Raw genomic sequence first — 24104 nt, 5'->3', positions numbered from 1 at the left:
ATCTCTGCCCAGCCCTGCCATGGAGAATGATGTGAGCTTCAGCAAGGGATTTTTACCATCTCAGAGACTTGCTGTCCTCATCTGGAAAATAGAAATAATATACTACCTCACAGGGTGGTTATGAAGATGAAATGTGCTAAGTAAGGTACTACTCAGAGCACATAGCGAGATCTCTAACACAGAGCGAGTGCTTAAATACATGCAGCCAATAATGTATTTATCTGAAAAAAACATTTTGAGCTCCTCTGATGTTCCAGGCACTATTCTAAGAGCTGTGGATACAGCAGTGAGCCAAACAGACAAAATCCCTGGGCTCATTGGGGCTTCTTTCTATTAGGGATGTAAATTAAGTATATAGTATGATAATGACTAGTGCTAAGGAGGAAAAGGCTTCCCTGGTGGCTCAGATGGTAAAGAATATGCCTGCAATGCAAGAGACACAGATTTGATTCCTTGGTCAGAAAGATCCCCTGGAGGAGGGCATGGCAACCCACTCCAGTATTCTTGCCTGGAGAATCCCATGGGCAGAGGAGCCTGGTGGGCCACACACAGTCCATGGGTTGCACAGAGTCAAATACACTGAGTAACTAAGCATGCGCGTGCGTGTGCGTACACACACACACACACACACACACACACACAAGGAGGAAAAACAAAGCAGGGGTTGGAGATAGGAACCATTTGTTCAAATCAAGAAGGATGTGGAACTGATCTTTTTGAGGGGAAGCTGGAGAAGTTCTCACCAAGAAGATGATGTTGGAATGAAAGTCTGAGGAAATCTAAAAATATTGAGGGATTCCTTATACTTCCAACTTGTGCAAGCAAATTCCTGCCTCCTCTTTAACAATCTGGTCCTACCTGAGGGCCTGTTGAGTTCTGGAGCAGAGGGCTCTGGTGGGACACTTGGATGCCCCTTGCCCTGGTGAAGTTTGGGTTTGTCTCTGGGGAAGCCAAGCCTTGGTCATCAGCTCTTTAGACTCCAGGTGGACAGGGAGGTTCTAGATATCCTGTCCTTAATTGTCACTGAGGTGTTACGTCTTTGGAAGAGAGTCCTTGAGGACCGGAGTTGTGAGATAGCAAAAAAGAGACTTTTAACCCTCAGACTGTTTGGTGAAGCCCTGGGGAGTTTCTTTGGGGTCATCTGTGTGCTTTGCTCTCTTCTGCACTTGAGATCCAAAAAGGTCCAAAGTCTCTGGTAAAGTTGGGGACTTTCTGGCACGGTCCTGAGTTTGGCCTGACTTCCAGCCAGGCTATCTCCCAGTGCCTTTGTTCAGCTTCCCTCTGCCTCCCAACTTCCCTGCCTCTAGTCTTGCTTCTCTACCCTATGGTTACAGCAGCTGTCACCATCCTGGATCCTGACTGTACACCGAACTGTGCTAAGCTCTCTGCATCCATGATCTCACTTACTCTTCACAGCAGCTGTGTGTGAGAGGGGTCTTGGTGCCTGGCATAGAGAGGGTGGGCTGTTGGACCGCAGGTTTTCTCAGGGGGTGGGGGGGATCAGAAACTTGGTTTTAGACGTGTTGAAACTGAACTGTCTTTTAGACAATGGAGAGAAGATGCTGAGGAGCTGGGTATAGGAGTCCAGAGTTTGGGAATGCAGACTGAGTTTGAGGTATAAATTTGGGAGTTGGCTGATGACAGAGGTTATGTCAAGTCTTGAGCGTGGCTGAGATCACAGAGGGTGAGAATGTAGATGGAGAAGCGAAGAGGTCCTGGGCTGAGCCCTGGGGCGCTCCGACCTGGAAGAGGAGGAGGAGACTGAGAAGATGAGGCCGGGGAAGCAGGAGGGGAACCAGAAGAGTTGTCCTGAAAACGCAGCTAGGACAGTGCGTCAAGAGCTGGGAACGGTGTAGTGGTGTCAGACGCTGAGAGAGCAAGAAGACAGCCTGACCAGGGGACATAGCTACCCTCAGGCCGCTGGTGACCTTGACTTGATGTGAGGCATTTGGGCAAAATGGTGGAGGCCTACGGCTGACAGGAGTGGACTAGAAAGAGAACAGGAGGAGAGAAACAGGAGCCAGCAAGTGGAGGCCACTCCTCTGAGGATTTTAGCTGTAAAGAGGAGTAAAGAAATGGAGTGTGCGTTGGCTGGAGACGTGGGGTCATGAAAGGAATTTTTAAAAAGATGACTGAAATCTCAGCCTGTTTGTATGCTGATGAACATAATCTAGTAGAGACCAAAAATTGACAGAGAATTGCTGAGGCAGTGTCCTTGAGTAGGCGAAAAGAAACCAAGGCTCAGAGAGGTTAAGAAACTCACTCAGGATGGCACAGCAAGGAAATGACGGACCTTGCGCTGAACCTGCTCTTTCCACTGTATCGCGTGTCGCCCACAACTCCCACCCTTCCCAAAGCTCGGAGGCATCAAGGTCACAGTTTCTCTTCTCGGTATTCTCAGAGACTTAGCAGCTCCATACACACTGATGTGGCAGAGACAGCTCTGATTTCGCCCCAGGAAGTGTCCTTCTTCAGTACTTTCAAGAAGAACACTTAAGGGCCTGTGTATGTTTAGGCCGTTGCAGTGTAACCCCCTCCTCCCTGGTATACATTCATACCACTTTGGGTCAGGGAAATGTTTTATAACCACATGTCCCTGCAAATGAGCTTTCTGTATCTCTAAGCAAGGCAGCTGGGAGAGCAGAGAGAGAGAAAACATCTCAGGTGGCAGGCAGTTCAGGCCTGTCTCTACACTGCCCACTTACCAAATCAGCCAACCTTGAGCCAAGTCACTCCAAGCTCAGACAGATAGAGCAACACTTCTTGAGGCCCAAACAAAATCAGGTGCTTGATTGCTGTTACTGATCTGAAGAGCCTATTTTGATGGGAGAGGCTATAGTATGAAGACTTTCTCATAGAAAAGGAGAAAGACCCACCATTGCAGTGGGAATAATAATTGCTCATGTTTTTTGAGAGATTAGGTATGTTCTGAGAATAGTGCTAAGTTTTTAACATTAGTTATTTAATACAACTCTCACAACAACCTTTAGAAATAATTATTATTGGGCTTCCCTAGTGGCTCAGACAATAAGGAATCTGCCTGCAATGCAGGAGACCCAGGTTCGGTCTCTGGGTAGGGAAGATCCCTTGGAGAATGGCTACCCTCTCCAGTATTCTTGCCTGGAGAATTCCATGGACAGAGGAGCTTGGCAGGCTACAGTCCATGGGGTCGCAAAGAATCAGATGCGACTGAGTGACTAACAGATACACACACACACACACACACACATTATTATTATTTCCATTTTTGAGATGGGAAAAGTGAGGCCTAAGGAGGTTGAGAAGCTAGCCCAAGGTCATACAAGTAGTAAGTGACTGTCCAAGGGTTGGAACTTGGGTGTGTCTGAATCCTCTTAACTACTTTAGACAATGGACTAGGAAAAAGTTCATTTATTTTTATAAATAAAGAACTTCCTCTTTATTTTAATTTTTTTTAAATTTATTTTTATTTATTTATTTGGCTGCACCAGATCTTTAGTTATGGCACACAAGATCTTCGATCTTCCTAGTGGCATGAGGAATCTCTAGTTGCAGAATGGACTATCTGCCGCATATGGGATGTAGTTACCTCACCAGGGATCAAACCCAGGCCCCATGTATTGGGAGCATGGAGTCTTAGCCACTGGACTGCCAGGGAAGTCCCTAAAGAACTTCCTCTTTAATTTTTTTTTTGTATTTCATTATATGGACACACCGAATTTCGTTAGCCAGTTTCCTTTTGATGGACATCGTCTCTGGGCTTGTTTCCTGGCTTAGGCATTACAGATCGTGCTTCGGGGAGTAAGCTTGCATGTCCAGCATGTTGCCTAAGTGAAAGAACATGGGCAGCATGAATTCCTCGAAGGTGAATCTGTGGGTTGAAGGCCATGTGTGTTTGTGCTTTTGAGTGAGAGTGAAAGCTTCACCAATTCCTACTCCCGGTAGCAGTGAGAGAATGCCTGTCTCCACACCTCTGATGAAAACTTGTAATCAACCTGAGATGGTGTCTATGTGGAGTTAATTTTCATTTATCTTATCTGAGTGCGGTTATGCAGGTTTTTGCTTACTTAACAGATATTTGCATAGCCTGTTTCTATGAGCTTCCTGTTCATATTCATTGCTCGTTAAAAAAAAGAATTGGGTTGTTGGTCTTTTTCTTCTTTACAGGAGCTCTTAATATATTAAAGAATTTAGTCCTCTATGATATGAGTTTTGAAGACTTTTCTCTAGTTTGTCATTTGTCTTTTTGGTGGGGGTTAGTTTTTGCCATGCATATTTTTAAAAAATTGTAGTTGAGTTTATCAACTTATTTTATGACTTTTAAATGTTGTATCATGCTTAATAAGATCTTCTCTATGCCAAAACTGTTTTAAAAGATTCTTTTGGAGGGCGGTGTGTAAAAAAGATTCTTTTTTTTTTTTTTCTGGTACTTTTAATAATTTTAATATTTAAATGTTTGATCCATTTAAATTTATCATATAGTGAGGTCTGGCTCTAACTTTTTGACTCTTGGTTGTTACCTGATGTCCTTTTTTGTAGTTTGTTGAATAATCCATTTTTCCCTCATTGATTTTAAAAAGTCACCTTTAAAATCTACCAAATTACTGTATATTATTGGGTTTATACAGCCTGATAGAGACTGAGTAGTTCAAAAATTCTGAGGCCTAATCGCCTGGGTTTGTGTCTAGGCTGACTCCTAGTTAGTTATGTAACCAGCCTCCTGTAAGATAAGCTGTTGAGAAGATCAAAGTAGGTCATCCATGTGCATACTTAGAATAGCACCTGTATATAGCCAACATTCAAATAAGCTATTTTAAAATAATTGTGGTAAGATACACATTGCATAACATTTATCATCTGAGCCATTTTGAAGGGCACAGTTCAGTAGTGCAGACTAAGCTTTTTGTGGTTACTATTATTTCTGAACTTTCTAGTCTCCTCTGTAGTTTTGTCCATCTACTCATGTGCCAGTGCCATGCTGTTCTCATCACTGTAGCTTTATAGTATGCTTTAGAGTCTTGTAGGGCTAATCTTCCTCTTAGTTCTCTGCTTTTTCAAAATTGTCTGGGCTATCTTTGCTTGTTTGCTTTTCAGTTTGAACTCTAGAATCAGCTTCCCTAGTTCCAAGAAAAAACAAACAAACAAAAAGTCCTGTTGGTGTTTTTATTAGGACGAAGTAAAATTTAGAGCTAACTTAGGGAGCATTGACATATTTATAATGCTGAGTCTCCCTAGCTCAAATCCTGGTAGGCCTGGTGAGGTTTATTTATGAGAGGAACAGGCTGAGGGCAGAAAAGCTGGAGTCTGGGTTTCCCAGTTTCACTAAGGGTAGACGCTCCTGTTCTTCCATTCTGAGCTGCCTGCTTCATGGTGACACGAAGCTGGACCAGAGTGTGCTTGTGTGTGCTGTGCTCAGGGCAGTGGGGGTGAGGGGAAGAATGGCAGGAGGACTTTGGGGCTTTATAAAATGAGCACCGCAGTATAGCATGCATGCGGAAAAGTGTGCTCAGCATAAGTCTAAGAGCCCAGTGAATTTTCACAAATTGAGCATAGCCACATGACCACCAGCCAGCCGTATGGCCAGCCCCAGCAGGCCCTCCTGTGTCCCTTCTGGTCACTCTCTACCACACCTCCATTTTGTGACTTCTCAAATCTTTAGCTTTGCTTCCTCATATCTAAAGGGGTGGAGGAGTGGAAGCTGGGGCAGGTGGTGGGAGGGGTGGTGGTGGATGTGGCTTGGGATGGGGGTGGGGGAATAGGTATCAGGTGTGTGCTGCACCCCATCCACCCTCTGCTTCGACAAACACATAATAAAAGACCCTGAAGGGGGCCAGGCTCCTGATTAGACTGCCTTGTTCAGAGGCATGATGACAGGACCCTTGCTGCTGTACTCCTGGGAAGGACGTGGGGCAATAACGAGCCAGGCTTTCAGTTCTGGCTACACCACACACTGGCTGTGTGACTTCTGGGCCCTGGTTGCCGTCATCTATAACAATGGGCAGGTTGACTAAATAATCTTTAATGGTCTTTACAGCCCTAGAAGAGTGACCCTCTGCTCAGCACCCGCTCTGTGGCTGTAGCCCCAGCCCAGCCCCTTTCTGGACCTGCAGCCACATGCCCTTCTTCATGGCTTACTGAGTCTTGCCTTTATTCTTTTTTCAATCTGCTTCTTGGGGTTTGGTGGGGGAGGGAAGTTAGATTGTTTGCTCTCCTTTGATATCTTTTCCTCTAATTAGCTTATAATCTCTGAGAAGTGACCTAGGTCAGGCCTTCTGGGCCTGGGGCCAGCTGGTTATTTGTGATGCTGCCAGGGGAGAATTAAATGTTTTTCTCCTGAGGAGCTGGTCACACGCGCTGGTCTCTGAGTCAGCAGCCATCGTTGCCTTCTTATGGTCCAGAGGAGCCTCCCAGGCCCTCTCTCCAATCAGTAGATGTAGGGTCTGTGGTGCAGATAGAGGGCAAGACCGTGCCAAGGTAAATACTGACTCTGCCAAATACAAGACAAATACAAGCAGGTACAGAAGTGCAAACACATTAGAGGGGGGAGGAGGGCAGGAGTCAGCAATCTGAGGAGGGGTCTGTGGGAAAGGGGTGGCTGGGGCCACATGGCCCTACGTGGCAGGGGAGGGCATTCTGGGGAGTTTTAGAAAGTGAGTGGGTGATCTGGTAAGAGCGTGAGATTAGGGGTCTGGGGGGACACTTTAAAACTATAAATCGTCACAGGCATGCTGCTGCTTGGGCCCTGGCTTCTGGTGAGAGACCCTGTGGGCCTACTAATGTGGCAGGGCTGTGTGGGGGCAGGCTCACTCCCCTCCCAGCCCCCCCCCCCCCCGCCCCAAGAACTCTCAGCCCCAGGGCTCAACCCCAGGGCTGTCTTCCTGGAACCTCTGTGATGGTCAGAAACACCTGGGGAAGGCAGAGAGGAGGAGAAGAAATTGGGAGGGGGGAGATGCAGGGTAATGGGCAGCCCAGAGAAGGGGGGCAGGGCTGGAGCACAGGGAGGCACCTGGACCCCCAGGGAGTGGTGGGGGAGGCTATGGTCAGACCCACCTGGAACCAATTGCAGGCTCCCTCCCTCACTGGTTGTGTGCATTCGGGTCAGTTCCTCAATGTCTCTGAACTTCCACGGAAGTAGGGACCAGCCTCCTCCTCAGCAAGGTATGTTAGGAGGGTAGGGCTCTTAGGTAAAGTGCCTGGCAGCTTGGCACGTGCTAAGCGCTGTAGGTGGTGCTAAGTGTTACGGTTATTATTACTCGGGAAGTCAGGACATGGGTTTCAGTCCTTAGCTGGTGGGGGATGCAGGGACGGGATAGAGCACATCAGGGACTTGTTCTAGGCCCCATGGGACCAGATCCTGCTTCTGTTTCTCTTTGGACATTAGGTCCCCATGTTTTTTTTCCTCCTGGAGACTTCTCAGCAGGCACCTCTTTCCAGATCAAGGTCTTGCCTGCTAACAGGGTCCCCACAGTTCCTCTGTGACCCCTTCTGAGATCCTGTGTCCCTGCAGCCCCAGAGGCTGGAGGCCGTTCTATGCTGCCAGCCGGCCGGCCGACAGCTGGGAGAACTGTCCCTGCTCAGAAACCAGGGCGGTGGGATTAGCAGGCATGAGCTAAGTTGTGTCAGCGGCAGTGGCACTGGCAGCGGCTCCATGGCTTACATAAATGGGGCCAGGAAGCTGAACTTGTTTTTGCTGGCAGGAGCAACAACAGGCTGCAAAGGAGTTGAGAAATATGTGTCTCCGTGTGCGTGTTTTTCTCTGGTTATTGACATTTGTGAGTTTACTTGAAGAAGGGTAGAAGTAGAAAAACAACAAAGCTGTCTGGGTTTCTGGCATCCAACCTCAGGTCCTGGATGGGGAAGAGCCCACTTCCCAGGGCTGTACTGCGAAGTTCCCAGGCTTGAGAGCTGTCGGCCGTGGTGGGGGGCCCCAGGGAGTGGGATTGCATGAGCACTGGGCCAGGAGAGGTGTGGGTTTGGTTTTCAGAGGTTACTAGGATCTAAACTCTCTTCCCCCTAGGGAATGAGAGGTGAAGGAGGTTGAGGGAATTTTCCTCCCCGGGGCTCTTGAGGGATAAGGGAGGTGCATTTGTCTGACAGCATTGGGATGCTCTGGCCATCTTCCTTCTCCAAACGTCATAGACTCTTAGAGTCATAAATCCACAGATTAATTGTATTTTCAAGCTGGGCTATTGTCTGAGATAAACAGACATAGACATGCTTCCTGCCCTTTGTGAGCTAGTGATTCAGAGTGATAAGATGCTAGATGGCAGGAACAGGGAGGGCGGGACAGCAAGGAGCTCCAGATTGTGATCTGAATCCTCATCTCACAGAGAAGGTGAGTAGGGCTCCATCAGGGGCTGTGACAGGCCCAAGGCTCATTGCAAGTCCAGGTGGCAAGACCAGGAATAGCACTTGGTCTTCTGATAACATAGGGCTGCTTCCCCTATGCCAGGCAGCACTGTTGGCTTCAGTCCTGGAGGCTGGGGTTGGAGGTCGTGGGCATGGAGCCTGCACATAGCTCTGTCTGCAGAGTCAGCTCTGATCCCCTTGGAGGACATCAGATACCTGCTCTCCCTAAGGTCTTACTTCTCAACGCCTTTCCATGCTGTTCCCTCTGTATAGAATGCCATTCCCTGTAGCCAGTCCATCCTAAAGGAAATCAATGCTGAATATTCATTGGAAGGACTGATGCTGAAGCTCCAGTTCTTTGGAGTCAACTCATTAGACAAAGACCCTGATGCTGGGAAAGACTGAGGACAGGAGAAGCGGGTGACAGAGGATGAGATGGTTAGATAGCATCACTGACCAGTGGACATGAATTTGAGTGAACTCCAGGAGCTAGTGGAGGACAGAGGAGCCTGGCATGCTGCAGTCCATGGTGTGGCAAAGAGTAGACATGACTTAGTGACTGAATAACAACAATAAATTCCCTGTAGCTCCATTTATCAAACTCCCACTTGTGTCTCAAATCTCTCTTCCTTTGGTGCCTCCCTTTAAGAATGTTTTAGCCCCTGCTCTTGGCTCCCTCAATATGTTGGGGACATTTATCTTAGAGTGGTCTGCGTTATAGGCAGTTTTGAGTTCTCCATGGGGTTTTGTGGAGAAGAATGTCAGTGCATAGTAAGTGTTCACTAACTGTCAGTTCTCTCTATGGGATTAGGATTTCTGGCCTTTAACTTGATGGGGCACAGAAAAAAAAAATTCTTAAATTCTTAAGGAGGGGACAGGCATTGGCTTGCAACCCTGGCTCAAATGTCTGAGCAGTTGCTCAAGGGCAGATGTTAAATTTCGTGCTGTGCTGAATGTCAGAGTGTGCAGGGCCAACCCCTCCCTCCCCATTCTCCAAACCCGGCCCTCACCGCCCAAAGTGAGGGCGTGAGGATGTCTGGGACACATCTGTGGGGAACAGGAAGGGATGCTCTTGGGAGCTCCAATTTACCTGGGACTCCCTCCTCACTGTTCCCCGCTGTGTCTCTTCCTTTGGCTCTTCCCCCTCAGGGAGGGGCCCTGGCAGACTCCAGGGAGCAGGCAAACAGGGCACGTGGGGAGGGATAGTGACCTTGTATCCACTAGGGGATGAGGCCAGCACGGCTGAGGGCTAAGCATGTAGCGTGCGGCAAGAGTAACAGAACGCAGAGCCGCAAGGGTTGGAGGGCAGAGCTGCGAGGGCGGGGTGTGTACACCCACTGGCCTGGATCGTGCTCTCAGAAGCTGCTTGTCCTGAAAAATCCACTCTCACCCCACCCCTGTTCCTTGCACTCTGCTCTACTTCCACCCTCTTTAGGTATAAATTCTTGGACAGATCCAGGCTATGTAGCTTCTGTGTTTTAAATATATATATATGTGTGTGTGTGTGTTCATTATAAGAATAATACACACAACTTACAGAAAATTGAAAAAAAGCAGAAAGATTAAAGAAAGAGGAAGAAATTGCCTCTCGTCCCATCCTTTGGGGGAGGTGAGTGAAAGTACCAGGAGGGCATTCTGTGAATATCACCTCTTCCTTTTCAAACAGACGCTCAGGAGGGGGTTTCCTGGTTGCCTAGTGGTTAGGATTCCGGGCTTTCACTGCCTTGGCCCGGGTTCAATCCCTGGTTGAGGAACTGAGATCCTACAAGCCTTGAAGTGTGGCCAAAAAAAAAAAGAGAGGGAGAGAGAGATGCCCAGGGGCTCCCACGCAGCCCTGCAAGTGTCACAGGCACTGACTCAGAGATTTGGGTCAGGAGGCAGAGGGGTGGGAGGGTGGGGAGAGGCAGCACTGCCCACTCTGACAGTAGCAAGTATATTTGCTTGTGGTCTTTGCTCTCTGAGTATTTGATTGTGATGATCGAGCACAGAATGCTTTCAAAAGCGTAGTTAACACAGTGCTGTTCACAGGTTCGAGAAGAAATATATATTTTTTGAAGAAGGGCAGGGACAGGCAATACTTGCCAATGGGTGTTTATAATTAATCATTCCCCATTAAAAAAGAATAGTGACTCAGTTTTAAAGATTCAGAAAACCATTACTCAAGTTCCTTGGCAGAGGAAGTGACCATTATGTCGCTCCACAAGCTCTGCTTTAGTAGAAGAGAAAAAAAAGTCTTTTTATTTGTGATTTCTCTGAGCTGCCCAGATACTCTGGCCATTGTTCGTGAATTCAGGAACAGAACAGCCCCTGCTATTGTTCAAGCTGGTCACTGACCGTGTTAAGAGCTTCTATCTGAACTGGGGGTAAGGGAAGTGACCAGAGAAACGTATTTCTTGGAACTGGCAAAGGCAGAAGCAGAAAAGAGAGCCCCTTCTGGTTCTAGGCTCCTGCTTTTCTTCCTCAGCATCTCCTGGATGTGACAAGCTGGCACTTCGGTCTGTAGTATAGGGCCTGCCCCCTGCACAACATGAGGAATACCACATGGATCCCCGTGTCCTGTGTGACAGGGGCTCTTGGAAGTTTTCACTGGAGAACCTGACCCTGTGGGGACCTCCTTGGCGCCCTATGTTGAACATTTGTCGAGCATGTACTGAGTTCTCTGATGAGTGTTCATGATTGGGGATGGAGACCTATCTATAGTTAAAGACGGCGCCATGTGGAGAGCACCAGGGCACGCTCATCCTGCCATGGCCCTTGACCCTTGCTTGGACTTCCGAGCACTTTTGAAAGTCTGTTGTGTGTTGGTTCCTTGTGAATTTCAATTTCTGCTCATCAGCTCATGAGGGATGTTGTAAGCACAGCACAGCGGGGCCACCCACCAGAAGACTGTTCTATTTCGACAGCGTCTCCATCTTTTTTTGTTTGTTTGTTTTTGGCTGCACCAAGAGGCTGGTGGGATCTTAGTTCCTGGACCAGGGATTGAACCTGCACCCCGTGCAGTGGGAGTGCAAAGTCCTAACCACCGAACCACTGGGGAATTCCTGACAGTGTTTCCATCGTTGTTCCTACAGTGTTGGTAATATTTTCATGAACTTGACATCCATGTTAGCTTATGTCCTTTAGCTGCTTTATCAAGTAGAAAATGGAGAAGTGAGAGCATTGATATAGTGATTCCAAGTGTTGATGGGTCTTTTAAAGCTCATTCAGGCACAGATGGAATTCAATATGTGGACTGGACGTGGCTGGCCATAACCTCCATCAGGTGCACACCAGATTCAAGTGGTTTGGACCATGTGTCGGTCATGAAGGAGAAGGACATGTGTGACATATACACACACACTGGGACCGGCAGTTGCACTCAGGGAAATTCTTGGGCAAATGCGCCAAGAGCCACATTGGAGAAATTTGATAGCACACTCTTTAGTACAGCAGAACCCTGGAAATGACCTAAAACCTCCCTCAGCAGGAGAATGCGATCGTTGTCCAATGGAATATTACACAGCAGTGAAAACAAATAGCGGTAGCTGCACGAATCATGGAAACGTAAGGAATGACAGAAGCATGTCACAGAAGACTATCTACAATCTCTATACATTTCAAATATCATACAAAGTTGAGAACAATTTAGGGGTCCATGAATAGCGAATCTGAACCTATTTTTTAAAGAGAGGGAGTGGACTTCTCTGGTGGTGGGAAGTGGATAAGAACCCAGCTACCAATGCAGAGGATGGGCGTTTGATCATTGGTCTGGGAAGATTCCACCTGCTGAGGAGCAACTAAGCCTGCGTGCCACCACCACTAAGCCTGCGCTCTAGAGCCTGTGCTCTGCGACAAGAGAGGCCACTGCGATGAGAAGCCCGTGCACCGAAGTGAAGAGTAGCCCCCGCTCACTGCAACCAGAGAAAGCGCTCACAAAGCAACGAAGACCCAGTGTAGCCAAAAATAAATAAAAACACATTTTAAAAAGTAAAAGTGAGAGAACAATATGCCCCAAATGTAACACTGGATGAGCAGAGAGACTGGGGAATTCAGAAGCACAGAAGGAACTTCAGAGCCAATGACTGCTAGTGGTTTGGTTGGCAGGAGCTCAGGGGTGTTTCATGCTTCGTAACTTTCTTGTACATTACACATATAAATTTGCATGCGTTCAATATCATAGACCACATTTAAAAATGATATTTGAAATGCTAAAAATATACTGCTAAAGATTATGTGTGAAAGGAGTACTTAGGGCTTCTTATACCTTTTTTAAGCCCTGTGGACATGGAGGTACCCTCAGTCACTGGACTTGGTCTTCTAGGGACTGGGATGGTCAGGGGAGCCCTGGATTCTCTGTCCCAGTTCTCCAGGAGTGAATTCATCTTACGTGTCTTATCCTTGAGGGCAGGGTCTCTCTGCTGCCCAACTGCATCCCTTTCACTGGTGCCTGGCTCTGGGGGCCTCTTCAAATGTTCGTTGGATGTTGGTCATTTGCCCCGTAGTTGGGGAAGGTGAGGCAGAGGGTGTAAGGAGCCTGCCCACACTTGCACGGCTGCATGCTGAGATGCAACCATTTTTCTCACCCAAAGTCCAAGGCTCTGGTGGTGAAGAGAAAGAAACCGTAGGTGATAGGCTGCTATCCTGTCCTTGGATGTGTCCCTTATCTGCCAGTCTTGGGGCAGAGGGTGCCACGGTTGGGATCTCGGGCTCCAAGTGATAAGGTGAGAAGGAAGCTTGAAGGATGTCTGTATAGCCAGAGAGAAGCCGTTGCTATCCCCTCCACCTTTCCCCCCACATTTGTTTATTCATTTGACTGTGCCAGGTCTTAGCTGTGGCACACAGGATCTTCAGCTGTGGCTTGCAAACTCTTGTAGGATCTAGTACCTTGACCAGGGATTAAGCTCGGTTTCCCTCCAGTGGGTGTGCAGTCTTAGCCATGAGACCACCAGGGAAATCCCCAGTCACTGTCCCCTTTATGGCCATGTCCCTGGCTGCTCGGCTGTGCCCGGGGTCTGTCTAGACAGCCAGCCCAGCTGGCTTTGGGAGTGTCGTTCTCTTGGAAGCCAGTTATCCTTAGTCCCTCCTCTCTGACAGCTGCCTTGGCGGGAGGAAGGAGAGAGATTAAGAGTGCCTCCTAAACAAGAAAGCTTTGCAGGCTGGGGAGACACTGTTGCTGGGCTTTTTTGAAATCTTTGACCAGAAATTGCTTCTGTTTGCTAATACACGACCACACGTTTGCTTAGAAGGACCGAGTGTGCTTAACATGAAAACTTGCCGTTTTCCCTGGCTTAAGTTTCCTTAGCTGGTTAGACTAATTTAAATCTTAGATGTTGTGAATCTCTTTAACCTATGAAAGTGTTAGTCGCTCAGTCGTGTCTGACTCTTTATGATCCCATGGACTGTAATCCACCAGGCTCCTCTGTCCATGGGATTCCCCAGGCAAGAATACTGGAGTGGGTTGCCATTCCCTTGGGTTGCCAGGGGATCTTCCAGACCCAGGGATCCAACCAGGGTCTCCTGAATTGCAAGTGGATTCTTTACTGTCTGAGCCACAGAGAAACCCCTTAACCTATACTTGAAAAAAAAATTTGGTTGTTCCTTTAATCTCTAATATCCTTGCCTTGAATAGCACTCATGATATTTTTCAAGGGAGTGCATTTCTTTTCCTTTACTTTCCAATGTTGTCTCTAGAATAAACATAGCATTGCCCTAAATGGTCTGATAGAAAGGTGGAGGTGGAGGGAGCGCTGAACAGAGCTGGAAGACCTGGTTTGCATCTCAGCTGTGTCGCTAAGTTATCGGTGATCTTGGACTAGTCTCCTGATTCTTTGGTGCCTTGGTTACTGTCTGTAAAATGGGCCACTTACCACAGAGACCCCGGGATTCTGAGACTTCAGGTGTACTCATGCATCCCACTGGGTTCCGGCCTTCATTCTTACATTCGTTTATACACGCATCAAGTGCTCAGTGGGCCACTGCTGGGTTCCAGGCAACAATCTAGGCACTAAAATATAGCAGAGAACAAAACAGTACCTACGCTTGTGGCACTTGGAGTCCCAAAGTAAAGATGGATATAACATTGGTAATTAAAAGGCAGCATGTGAGAGGTCATGTGGTGAGGGAGGCAGAATGGGGGCTTAATGCAGCTGAGGGAAGGCCTGTGGGGAAGCAACATATAGGCTGAGATGAGCAACAGGAGGAGGTGGCATGGGGGTCGGGGTGGGGGGGCGGTGAGTGTGAGCAGAGCTCAGGAGCCTGTGGGGAGGGGCTCCATCCCTTCTAAGGCTGAGTGGGCTAGGTGAGGGTTCAGAGGCCAGCAGGGGGCAGGTGGTGGAAAGCCCTGTGGGCCGGCCCCTAAACTTGGACTTCCTCCTGTGGATGATGGCAGGCCCTTGAAGGGGCTGCCAATCAAATGAGCGGGGTGACCAGATGGCCTCTTTGGAAGGCTTAGGGGAGCAACTGGGTGGAGATGGCCAAGGTGGGGGCTGGGAGGCTGTTCCTATAACCCAGGAAGGGGTGATGGTGGCCTGGGCCAGATGTTTAGCACCGGAACCTTCTGTGGCTCCCCAAATTGGAAATGAGGCCCCTTGCTCGGGTTCCTGTGGCCTCACCCAGTGTCTTCTCCCCTGGCAGAGGTGGCGAGCGATGTGCTGACCAGCGTGCCAGGGGCCAATGTCACCCTGACCTGCCCAGGTGGGGGACCAGAGGACAATGCCACAGTTCACTGGGTGCTCAGGGATCAGATGACAGGCTCGCACCACGGCAGACCGGCTGGCGTGGGAAGGCGGCTGCTTTTGCAGTCCGTGCAGCTCAGCGACTCCGGAAACTATTCATGCTACCGGGAAGACCACCCAGCTGGGAGCGTGCGCTTGGTGGTGGATGGTGAGTGGCATCCTCAGAGCTCCCAGCATGGCTCTGCGTGTTCCAGGGAGAGATTCCCCACTTGACCCTTTAAATTCCTGTCATTTCCTTGGCCCAAGCATTTCGGGGAAAAGCCCAGTGACGCCTGCCAGTGAGGCTGGCCGAGCTTCCAGCTGGGTGGGGGTGGCTGGTTGAAGGAGATGCCGTCTCTCTGGTCTTGCTGGGTGCTTAGGGGTTGAGGGTCCGGGGACAAGGAGCCTGGGTTTGAATCCTCCTCCTTCACGGCTTAACTTCTCTGCTCCTCAGTTCCTTTGTTGGTAAAATAAGGTTCATTTTATTAACCTAGTTCAGGTTTATTTTTAAATGAGTGTGTGCGCGTGCACACATATGGTGTTAAAAACTCTGGCACATAGTAAGCTCTTGAATGAACTATTCTCATCGTTAGAATTAGCAGGTTCCTAGCTCGCGCGTATCTCATAAGACACCTGGAGTCAGACGCCCAGTGTGCTAGGCCCTGTGCTGAGGGACTTTCTTTCTTGGTGTCTTGTATCGTCCTCCCAATGTCCCAGTGAGAGAAAGCAGTGTTATTATGATCATTTTTCAATCATTTAATTTTATGGTAGAAAACTGAAGGGAGATTGGGACTTGCCCACACAACCAGTGTAACTCCAAAGCCCCAACTTCTTTTTCTGTCAACTGTGCTCCCCTTTAGGCAAGCTAGCCTCCCAGGTGTCTCCCCTCACTTGCCCACCTCCCAGCCTGACACGAGGACTTTGGTGTCCTTTAATTTCCCAGCCCAGTAAGATCTGTTCATGGCTGTTGGCTGTCATGAAGGCTGGCACCAGGGCAGGGTGGGGTGGCAGGGCTGAGCTGAGCGCTCCCTCAGAAGTGAGGTGAGCCTAGAAAGGAGGTGAAGTGTGCTGCCTCCTCAGCCTCTATTCTCTCCTTCCAGTTCCCCCGGAGAAGCCCCAGATCTCCTGCATCCAGAAGAGCCCCCTCAGTAGAGTGAATTGTGAGTGGAGTCCTCGGAGCCCTCCATCCCTTACCACCAAGGCCGTGTTACTGGTGAAAAAGTTGTAAGTATCTTGGCTGGGCAGTGTGTCTGTCTCCTCCATCCTTACTGAAGCTCCAGGAGTGATGGGGAGTGGGGAGCTCTCTGAGGAACCCGGTGGGATTGGCTGACCAGTGATTCCAAAATGTTACTGGAAAGTAATACTTTGGCCACCTGATGGGAAGAGCTGACTCAATGGAAAAGACCCTGATGCTGGGAAAGATTGAAGGCGAGAAGAGAAGGGGACAACAGAGGATGAGATGGTTGGATGGCATCACCGACTCAATGGACATGAGTTTCAGCAAACTCCAGGAGATGTAAAGGACAGGGAACCCTGGTGTGCTGCAGTCCATGGGGTCGCAAAGAGTCGGACACGACTGGGCGATTGAACAACAAGTACTTTAAACTGAGGGGAAGGGAACGAGGGAGACTTTACCAGGAGAGCACGCCCTGTGCTGGTCACGGTGCTACACCCTTTGTTCTGTCCACACAACAGCCAAGGTGGAGGGTGGGAGTTATTTTCCTCCTTAACAGATGGAGAAGCTGTGAACCACAGAGACTAATTAGTTTGTTTAAGGTCATCTAGCTAGTAAGTACGGAGAAGGCAATGGCACCGCCTCCAGTACTCTTGCCTGGAAAATCCCACAGACAGAGGAGCCTGGTAGGCTGCAGTCCATGGGGTTGCTAAGAGTCGGACACGACTGAGCGACTTCTCTTTCACTTTTCACTTCATGCATTGGAGAAGGAAATGGCAGCCCACTCCAGTGTTCTTGCCTGGAGAATCCCAGGGACAGGGGAGCCTGGTGGGCTGCTGTCTATGGGGTCGCACAGAGTCGGACACGACTGAAGCGACTTAGCAGCAGCAGCAGCAGCTAGTAAGTAACTGCTGCCAGGAATCAAACCCTAGTCTATCTCCTTTCATTCAAAATACAAAGGTTTTGGGTGTTGTTCTTAAGAAGACACAGATGTCCTTGGGTGGGGAAGGACAGCTCCTGCTCAGTCCTGACTGTGAGCTTATCAGGATATCCCCATCATAATGGCCGGTGAGCGGAAGTGGTGACCGAGTTGGGAGAGGGAGCTGGGGCCGTGGAGCAGGAAGTCACACTTGGTCCGTGGTCCCTGTGGCACCAGAAGATGGCCCTGTCACGTGTGGTTCCGTGCTTGGTCCTTTGTCTTGTCGTAGTACAAGAGTTAAAATGACAGACTGGAAGGCTTACTCAGGCAGGATTTATTAAACAAGGGGCATCACAAAATGCACTCCCAAGATGTGAGAGCGGGCTGACCCCATAGGAGTGGAGCCGCCCTATTGTAAGTTTTTCTTTTATGTCCTTGTTCCCTCCCCAAAACAGTCCTCCATGTCTGATTTGTGTTGCCCGTGTCAAACAGGGCTTATATCCGAGACCAACTAGGGAAGGGGGCGTGTTGGGCATGTTTTCCTGCTGAAGCTCCTGGCTGTAGGTATTCCCTTTGTTCTGTTTTTCATGGGCTTTTAAACTTCTCTGTCTGCATTTTTTTTTTTTTTCTGTCTGCCTTTTAACTGCTGCTTTTTAACTGCCACTTTGGACACTCTACCTAACAGCACATTAACAGATGAATGGATACAGAGATTGTGGTACACATTTACCGTGGAATATTACTCAGCTCTAACAGCACAAAGCGGGATGAGTTCAGGCATGGATGTGGAGTAGGTGGATGATCACATCTCTGCAGTTTTCTCTGTTTCCATCTCAGAGCCAAGGTCCCATTGAGTGCTCACTCCATCGTGTCTGACTCTGTGCGGCCCTTTGGACGGTAGCCCACCAGGTTCTTCTGTCCATGGGATTCTCCAGGCAAGAATACTGGAGGGGGTTGCCATGCCCTCCTCCAAGGGATCTTCCTCACCCAGGGATCAAACCCACATCTCCAGCATCGGCAGGCAGATTCTTTACCACTCTGACACCTGGACGTCTAAAGGTCCCCTTAGTCTATAGATGTTTATCACTGAGTTTGAGCTGGCAATCATCAGAGGATCAAAAAATTCAAGCAGTGATGTCGTCAGGGTGTTTTGGTCTGCATCTGTGCCTGTCTCCAGAGAGTCACCTGGTGGTGACGTTTGTGTTTTGGTCTCTGTACAGATATGTATAGATTGCCCGTCTGCATATGACGCAGCTGCCATTAGGACTGACGGCTCACGCTCCAAGTCGGGGAGGGTCAGAGGTCTCTACAATCTGAAGCTGAGTTAGGATATAAATTGTCTGGGACCTGGAAGGCATTTCTGCTTAGATGAGATGTTCCGTATGGTGGCCGACAGCTGCCCAGACCAGCCCAGGGAAAGCTTATTCAATTGACACTTGGACTAGAAGACTTGGTGTGTTGACAGAGTGCGAGAGGACAGGGCATTTTCCTCCACAGCCCCCTCCTGACAGCAGCCTCAGGCACATCTACTTGCCTTTCCTGGGCTGTCTTCACTGGTGTGAGGAAGGGGGAATGGGGAGCCCTTGTGAGAGCCTCAGGTCCCCCCAGAACCCACTCAGGCCCATCCTGGGACTGCGAGGGTGAAACACAAAGAGGTTTTGTGTGTTCTGCTCTTTTTGCTCACGTGTGTGCCTGTGGTCACACCCTCGCCCCACTGCACTTGCTTGCTCACTCTCTCTGTAAGTGTTTGTCAAGTTCAGCATCTGCCGTGGGTTGGGTGCTCTCCCAGGCTGAAGGAGAGACAGGAGGCAGACAAGGCTGGGCCCCTGGACTTCCCTGGTAGCCCAGTGGTTAAGAATCTACGGTTCCAGTGCAGGGGGTGCAGGTCAGATCCCTGGTTGGGGAACTGAGATCCCACATGCTGCGCTGCGCAACCCACCCCCCCCCAAAAAAAAAAAAAAAAAAAAAGACTGGCCCTTGCTCTTAGGGCTTCCCTGGTGGCTCAGACAATAAAGAAAACACCTGCAGTGCAGGAGACCTGGGTTCAATCCCTGGGTTGGGAAGATCCCCTGGAGAAGGGAGTGGCAACCCTTTGCAGTATTCTTGCTTGGAGAATTCCATGAACAGAGGAGTCTGGAGGGCTATAGTCCATGGGGTCGCAGAGTCAGACATGACTGAGCGATTAACACACGTTGCTCTTAGGGCCCACAGATTGTAGGAGACACACCACAGTCCTGTGGGATGGATGTCTGGGTGATGGTGGAGGGAGGAGAGGGAGGCCCTAACTCAGACTGGGAAGGTGGGGGCAGGCTTCCAAGAAGAAAAGAGTTTGTCCTGGGCCGGGGTTCAGACTCAAATCAGAGGTTGATGGTTGATTTGTCCTGTGGCAGTGAGGTGGTTGGCTGCCCTGGCCTCACAGGCCTGTGCATGTCATACGTGGGTGAAGTCTCAGGCTTCCAGACTAGGTGGGAGAGTGTCTGACTCAACTTCAATATCTCTATCACCCAGAAATCCTTTCTGGGCTCACCTGCCAGAAACACTCCCATCTCCTTGCAAAGCCCTCCAGCACTTCGAGCTTCTAGAATGGCATTCCACTGGCTGTCCTAGACCTCTGAGGGCAGGTCTTTTTTGTTAGTATCTTGGGGCCAGGGTGGGGCCTCTTGGTTCCTTTCTGCATCCCCCGCAGAGGCCAGAGCACAGGGCCTGGCAGAGAGCCTGAATGCATGGCCTCCGTGATGCCACGGTTATTGAGTTCGCCCTCTAGTTCAGCCCCTTTGACAGCGGTGCCAGGGGCTAAGCTAGATGTCTTACACTCATTTTTCAACTAATCCTAAGAAAGCCCTGTGAGGCGGGTACTATTAACATTACCATTTTCGAGTGAGAAAACAGAGGCTTGGAGAGGTTGGAGAATTTACTCAAGACCCCAAGTGCTGCTCAGTGTGTGGAGCAGAGATGAATGCCCCCGGGCTGAGACCCCAGAGCCTCAGCGTCTCACCACGCCCCCTGCTCACCCCAGTCCTGGGTAAGTGGCGCAGCTGATAGCGAGCCCCGCCCTTGTTTTGTCTCCACAGTCCGAAGCAAGTCTTCCAGGAGCCCTGCCAGTATTCCCCCGAGTCCCAGCGCTTCTCCTGCCAGTTGGCTGTCCCTGAGGGAGATAGCTCTTTCTACGTATTGTCCCTGTGTGTCGCCAACAGTGCCGGGAACAAGTCCAGCAACCCCCTAGGATTTGACGGCTACAAACTCCGTAAGTGAGCTCTTCAGGCCTCCCTCTGCCCTTTAGCTGTTTTTTTTGTTTTTTGTTTTTAATTTAATGTTCCTCATGTGCCTTTTGGAGTGGCCTGGTGAAGGGTTTGGTGAGCTGGTGCCTTTTCTGCTCTACTTGCCAGGGGTCTGAGTGTGGCAGGGATGTGTGTGTGGCAGTGGTCGGGGGTTGGAGGCGGGGTCTTGCCTGCTGGGGGCTTGCGGTCTTCCCGGGTCTCTCCTTTGCACCGTGCTTGCTGCCACATAGGAGCCCTTTTCCCACAGTACAGCCCGACCCACCCGTCAACATCACAGTCAGCGCCGTGGACAGAAACCCCCGCTGGCTCAGTGTCACCTGGCAGGACCCCCCCTCCTGGAACTCATATTACTACAGGCTACAGTTTGAGCTCCGATACCGGACTGAACGGTCAGAGACATTCACAACACTGATGGTAAATTTTTCTTTTACTCTTAGACAGTAAAGAGTCCTTAGATACTCAGGGGATGGTAGAATGGGTTCACTTCAGTTCAGTTCAGACGCTCAGTCCTGTCCGACTCTGCAACCCCATGAATCGCAGCACGCCAGGCCTCCCTGTCCATCACCAACTCCCAGAGTTCACTCAGACTCATGTCTATCGAGTCGGTGATGCCATCAAGCCATCTCATCCTCTGTCGTCCCCTTCTCCTCCTGCCCCCAATCCCTCCCAGCATCAGGGTCTTTTCCAATGAGTCAACTCTTCTCATGAGGTGGCCAAAGTATTGGAGTTTCAGCTTCAGCATTAGTCCTTCCAATGAACACCTAGGACTGATCTCCTTTAGAATGGACTGGTTGGATCTCCTTGCAGTCCAAGGGACTCTTAAGAGTCTTCTCCAACACCACAGTTCGAAAACATCAATTCTTCGTTGCTCACCTTTCTTCACAGTCCAACTCTCACATCCATACATGACCACTGGAAAAATCATAGCCTTGACTAGACAGACCTTTCTTGGCAAAGTAATATCTCTGCTTTTCAATGTACTATCTAGGTTGGTCATAACTTTCCTTCCAAGGAGTAAGCGTCTTTTAATTTCATGGCTGCAGTCACCATCTACAGTGATTTTGGAGCCCCCCAAAATAAAGTCTGACACTGTTTCCACTGTTTCCCCATCTATTTCCCATGAAGTGATGGGACCAGATGCCATGATCTTAGTTTTCTGAATGTTGAGCTTTTAAGTCAACTTTTTCACTCTCCTCTTTCACTTTCATCAAGAGGCTTTTGAATTCCTCTTCACTTTCTGCCATAAGGGTGGTGTCATCTTGCATATCTGAGGTTATTGATATTTCTCCTGGCAATCTTGATTCCAGCTGTGCTTCCTCCAGCCCAGCGTTTCTCATGATGTGCTCTGCATATAAGTTAAGAAAGCAGGGTGACAATATACAGCCTTGACCAACTCCTTTTCCTATTTGGAACCAGTCTGTTGTTCCACGTCCAGTTCTAACTGTTGCTTCCTGACCTGCATATAGGTTTCTCAAGAGGCAGGTCAGGTTGGTCTGGTATTCCCATCTCTTGAAGAATTTTCCACAGTTTATTGTGATCCACACAGTCAAAGGCTTTGGCATAGTCAATAAAGCAGAAATAGATGTTTTTCTGGAACTCTCTTGCTTTTTCCATGATCCAGCGGATGTTGGCAATTTGGTCTCTGGTTCCTCTGCCTTTTCTAAAACCAGCTTGGACATCTGAAGTTCACTGTTCACGTATTGCTGAAGCCTGGCTTGGAGAATTTTGAGCATTACTTTACTAGCGTGTGAGATGAGTGCAATTGTGCGGTAGTTTGAGCATTCTTTGGCATTGCCTTTCTTTGGGATTGGAATGAAAACTGACCTTTTCCAGTCCTGTGGCCACTGCTGAATTTTCCAAATTTGCTGGCATATTGAGTGCAGCACTTTCACAGCAATGGGTACTAGAAAGAAAAAAATGAGTTTTGGGTCCCGGTCAGCCGCTCACTACCTGCATGGCCTTTCCAAAGTTCTAGACCTTTCTGAGCCTTGGCTGCCTCACTTATAAAGTGGGAATAATAATGCCAGGCCAATTTCCTCCATACGGGCCCATTTGTGAGGGCGAGAGCGTGACCTGGGGGGAGAAATGGGCTGCCTGCAAGTCAAGGGTGTGCTGGCAGGTTTCTGTGGCGCCTGGGGCAGGGGCAGTGACTTAGCTTCTGCTCCTGCTGGCCCTGAGGGCAGCTTCACCTGTTATGAGCCTCCTGCCCAGCTGAGTGGCCCACTGGACCTGAAAGAGGGAGCACCTGAAGGATGGGGGTGTCTAAGGACTCCAAGGGCCCTGTGGAGCTAACAGGTGCCGCTCAGGCTCCAGCCCAGAGTCCATTGTGCCTCTCACCCACAGCTGAAGGATCCGCAGTACCACTGCATCATCAATGATGCCTGGAGTGGCATGAGGCATGTGGTGCAGCTTCGGGCGCAGGAGGAATTTGGGAATGGCTTGTGGAGCGAGTGGAGCCCCGAGGTCACCGGCACCCCTTGGACAGGTATGTGATAACTGAGCGTTTCTGCTTTGTTATTATATCAATTATCTGTTGCTGTGTAACAGGTCTTCCCAAGTGATGCTAGTGGTAAAGAGCCTGCCTGCCAGTGCAGGAGATGGAAGAGACACAAGTTCGATCCCTGGGTTAGAAAGATCCCCTGGAAGAGGGCATGGCACCCACTCCAGTATTCTTGCCTGGAGAATCCCATGGACAGAGGAGCCTGGGGGGCTATAGTCCATAGGGTTGCAAATAAGTTAGACTTGACTGAAGTGACTTAGGATGGATGTAACAAGTCCGACTTCCCTCGTGGCACAGTGGTAAAGAATCTGCCTACGATGCTGGAGATGCAGGTTTGATTCCTGGGTTGAGAAGATCCCCTGGAGAAGGAAATGGCAACCCACTCCAGTGTTCTTGCCTGGAGAATCCCATGGAGAGAGGACAGGCCATGGAGTTGCAAAAGATTTGGACGTGACTTAGCGACTAAACAACAACACCAACCATTTATCTGCTCAAGATTTTGAAAAATGGTCGGCTGGGCAGCTCTCGTGCCGGTCTGGCCTGAATTAGAAAGTAGCTGCACCATGTCTGCTCTGTCCTAGATGGCATCAGTTCACCATGTCTGACGGTCGACGCTGGCTGGTGGAGGGGGCCCTCGGGTCTCCCTGCAGTCTGTCATCTTCCAGCAGACCGGCCTAGACTCAAGAGGGAAGATCCGCTCCACAACTTGATAGGAAGAACTTGTAGCTATATTTAACCTACCACAGTTACTAATGCTTTTTACTTGAAAAAAATTAAAGGTAATAATGATCATTTGCGAGTAATTACTGTGATTAGTGAAAAATTCCAGGAAAATACAAAGAATAATTATTCCCGGTATTCTGACCACCTAGAGAAAACCAGTGAGAACATTTTACTATACTTCTTTCCTCTTCTAGGTATATTTATATGTGTTTATGTATTTATATATCAAATTTCATGAGTATTCCCATGTAATTAAATATTTTTGGAAAATGTATTGTTTAGCAACTGCATGACTAATGTGTTTTTTTTTTTAACCCATGGGAATTATTTTTTTAACTTTTAAAACTTTTATCAAATTAATACATGCTCACGGCAAAGAAGCAGAGAAGGGCTTATAATAACAACCAGTGTCTCTTGTCCCACCCCTTCCCATTTTCACAGCCCTGCTCGCTAGACGAAGCTGTTTTTAGTTCTTCTGTCTCCTCCTCTC

The 24104-nt window shown here is 49.1% G+C and overlaps 1 protein-coding gene across 1 annotated transcript in view; it reads left to right on the top strand.

The window, feature by feature from the left end:
* IL6R (interleukin 6 receptor) overlaps positions 1-24104 on the top strand; it is a 55020-nt gene that overhangs the window by 5140 nt on the left and 25776 nt on the right. Inside the window, exons 2-6 of the mRNA XM_027532103.1 lie at positions 14941-15189; positions 16121-16244; positions 20185-20357; positions 20639-20805; positions 22735-22876. Of these exons, the coding sequence (XP_027387904.1) occupies positions 14941-15189; positions 16121-16244; positions 20185-20357; positions 20639-20805; positions 22735-22876 (855 nt within the window). The remainder of the gene's footprint in view (positions 1-14940; positions 15190-16120; positions 16245-20184; positions 20358-20638; positions 20806-22734; positions 22877-24104) is intronic.

This window comes from Bos indicus x Bos taurus, chromosome 3 (assembly GCF_003369695.1).
Source record: "Bos indicus x Bos taurus breed Angus x Brahman F1 hybrid chromosome 3, Bos_hybrid_MaternalHap_v2.0, whole genome shotgun sequence".
In the NCBI taxonomy this organism is placed as follows: Eukaryota; Metazoa; Chordata; class Mammalia; order Artiodactyla; family Bovidae; genus Bos; species Bos indicus x Bos taurus.
Note: the sequence above shows the minus strand (reverse complement) of the source record. Positions and strands in the feature narration are given on the sequence as shown.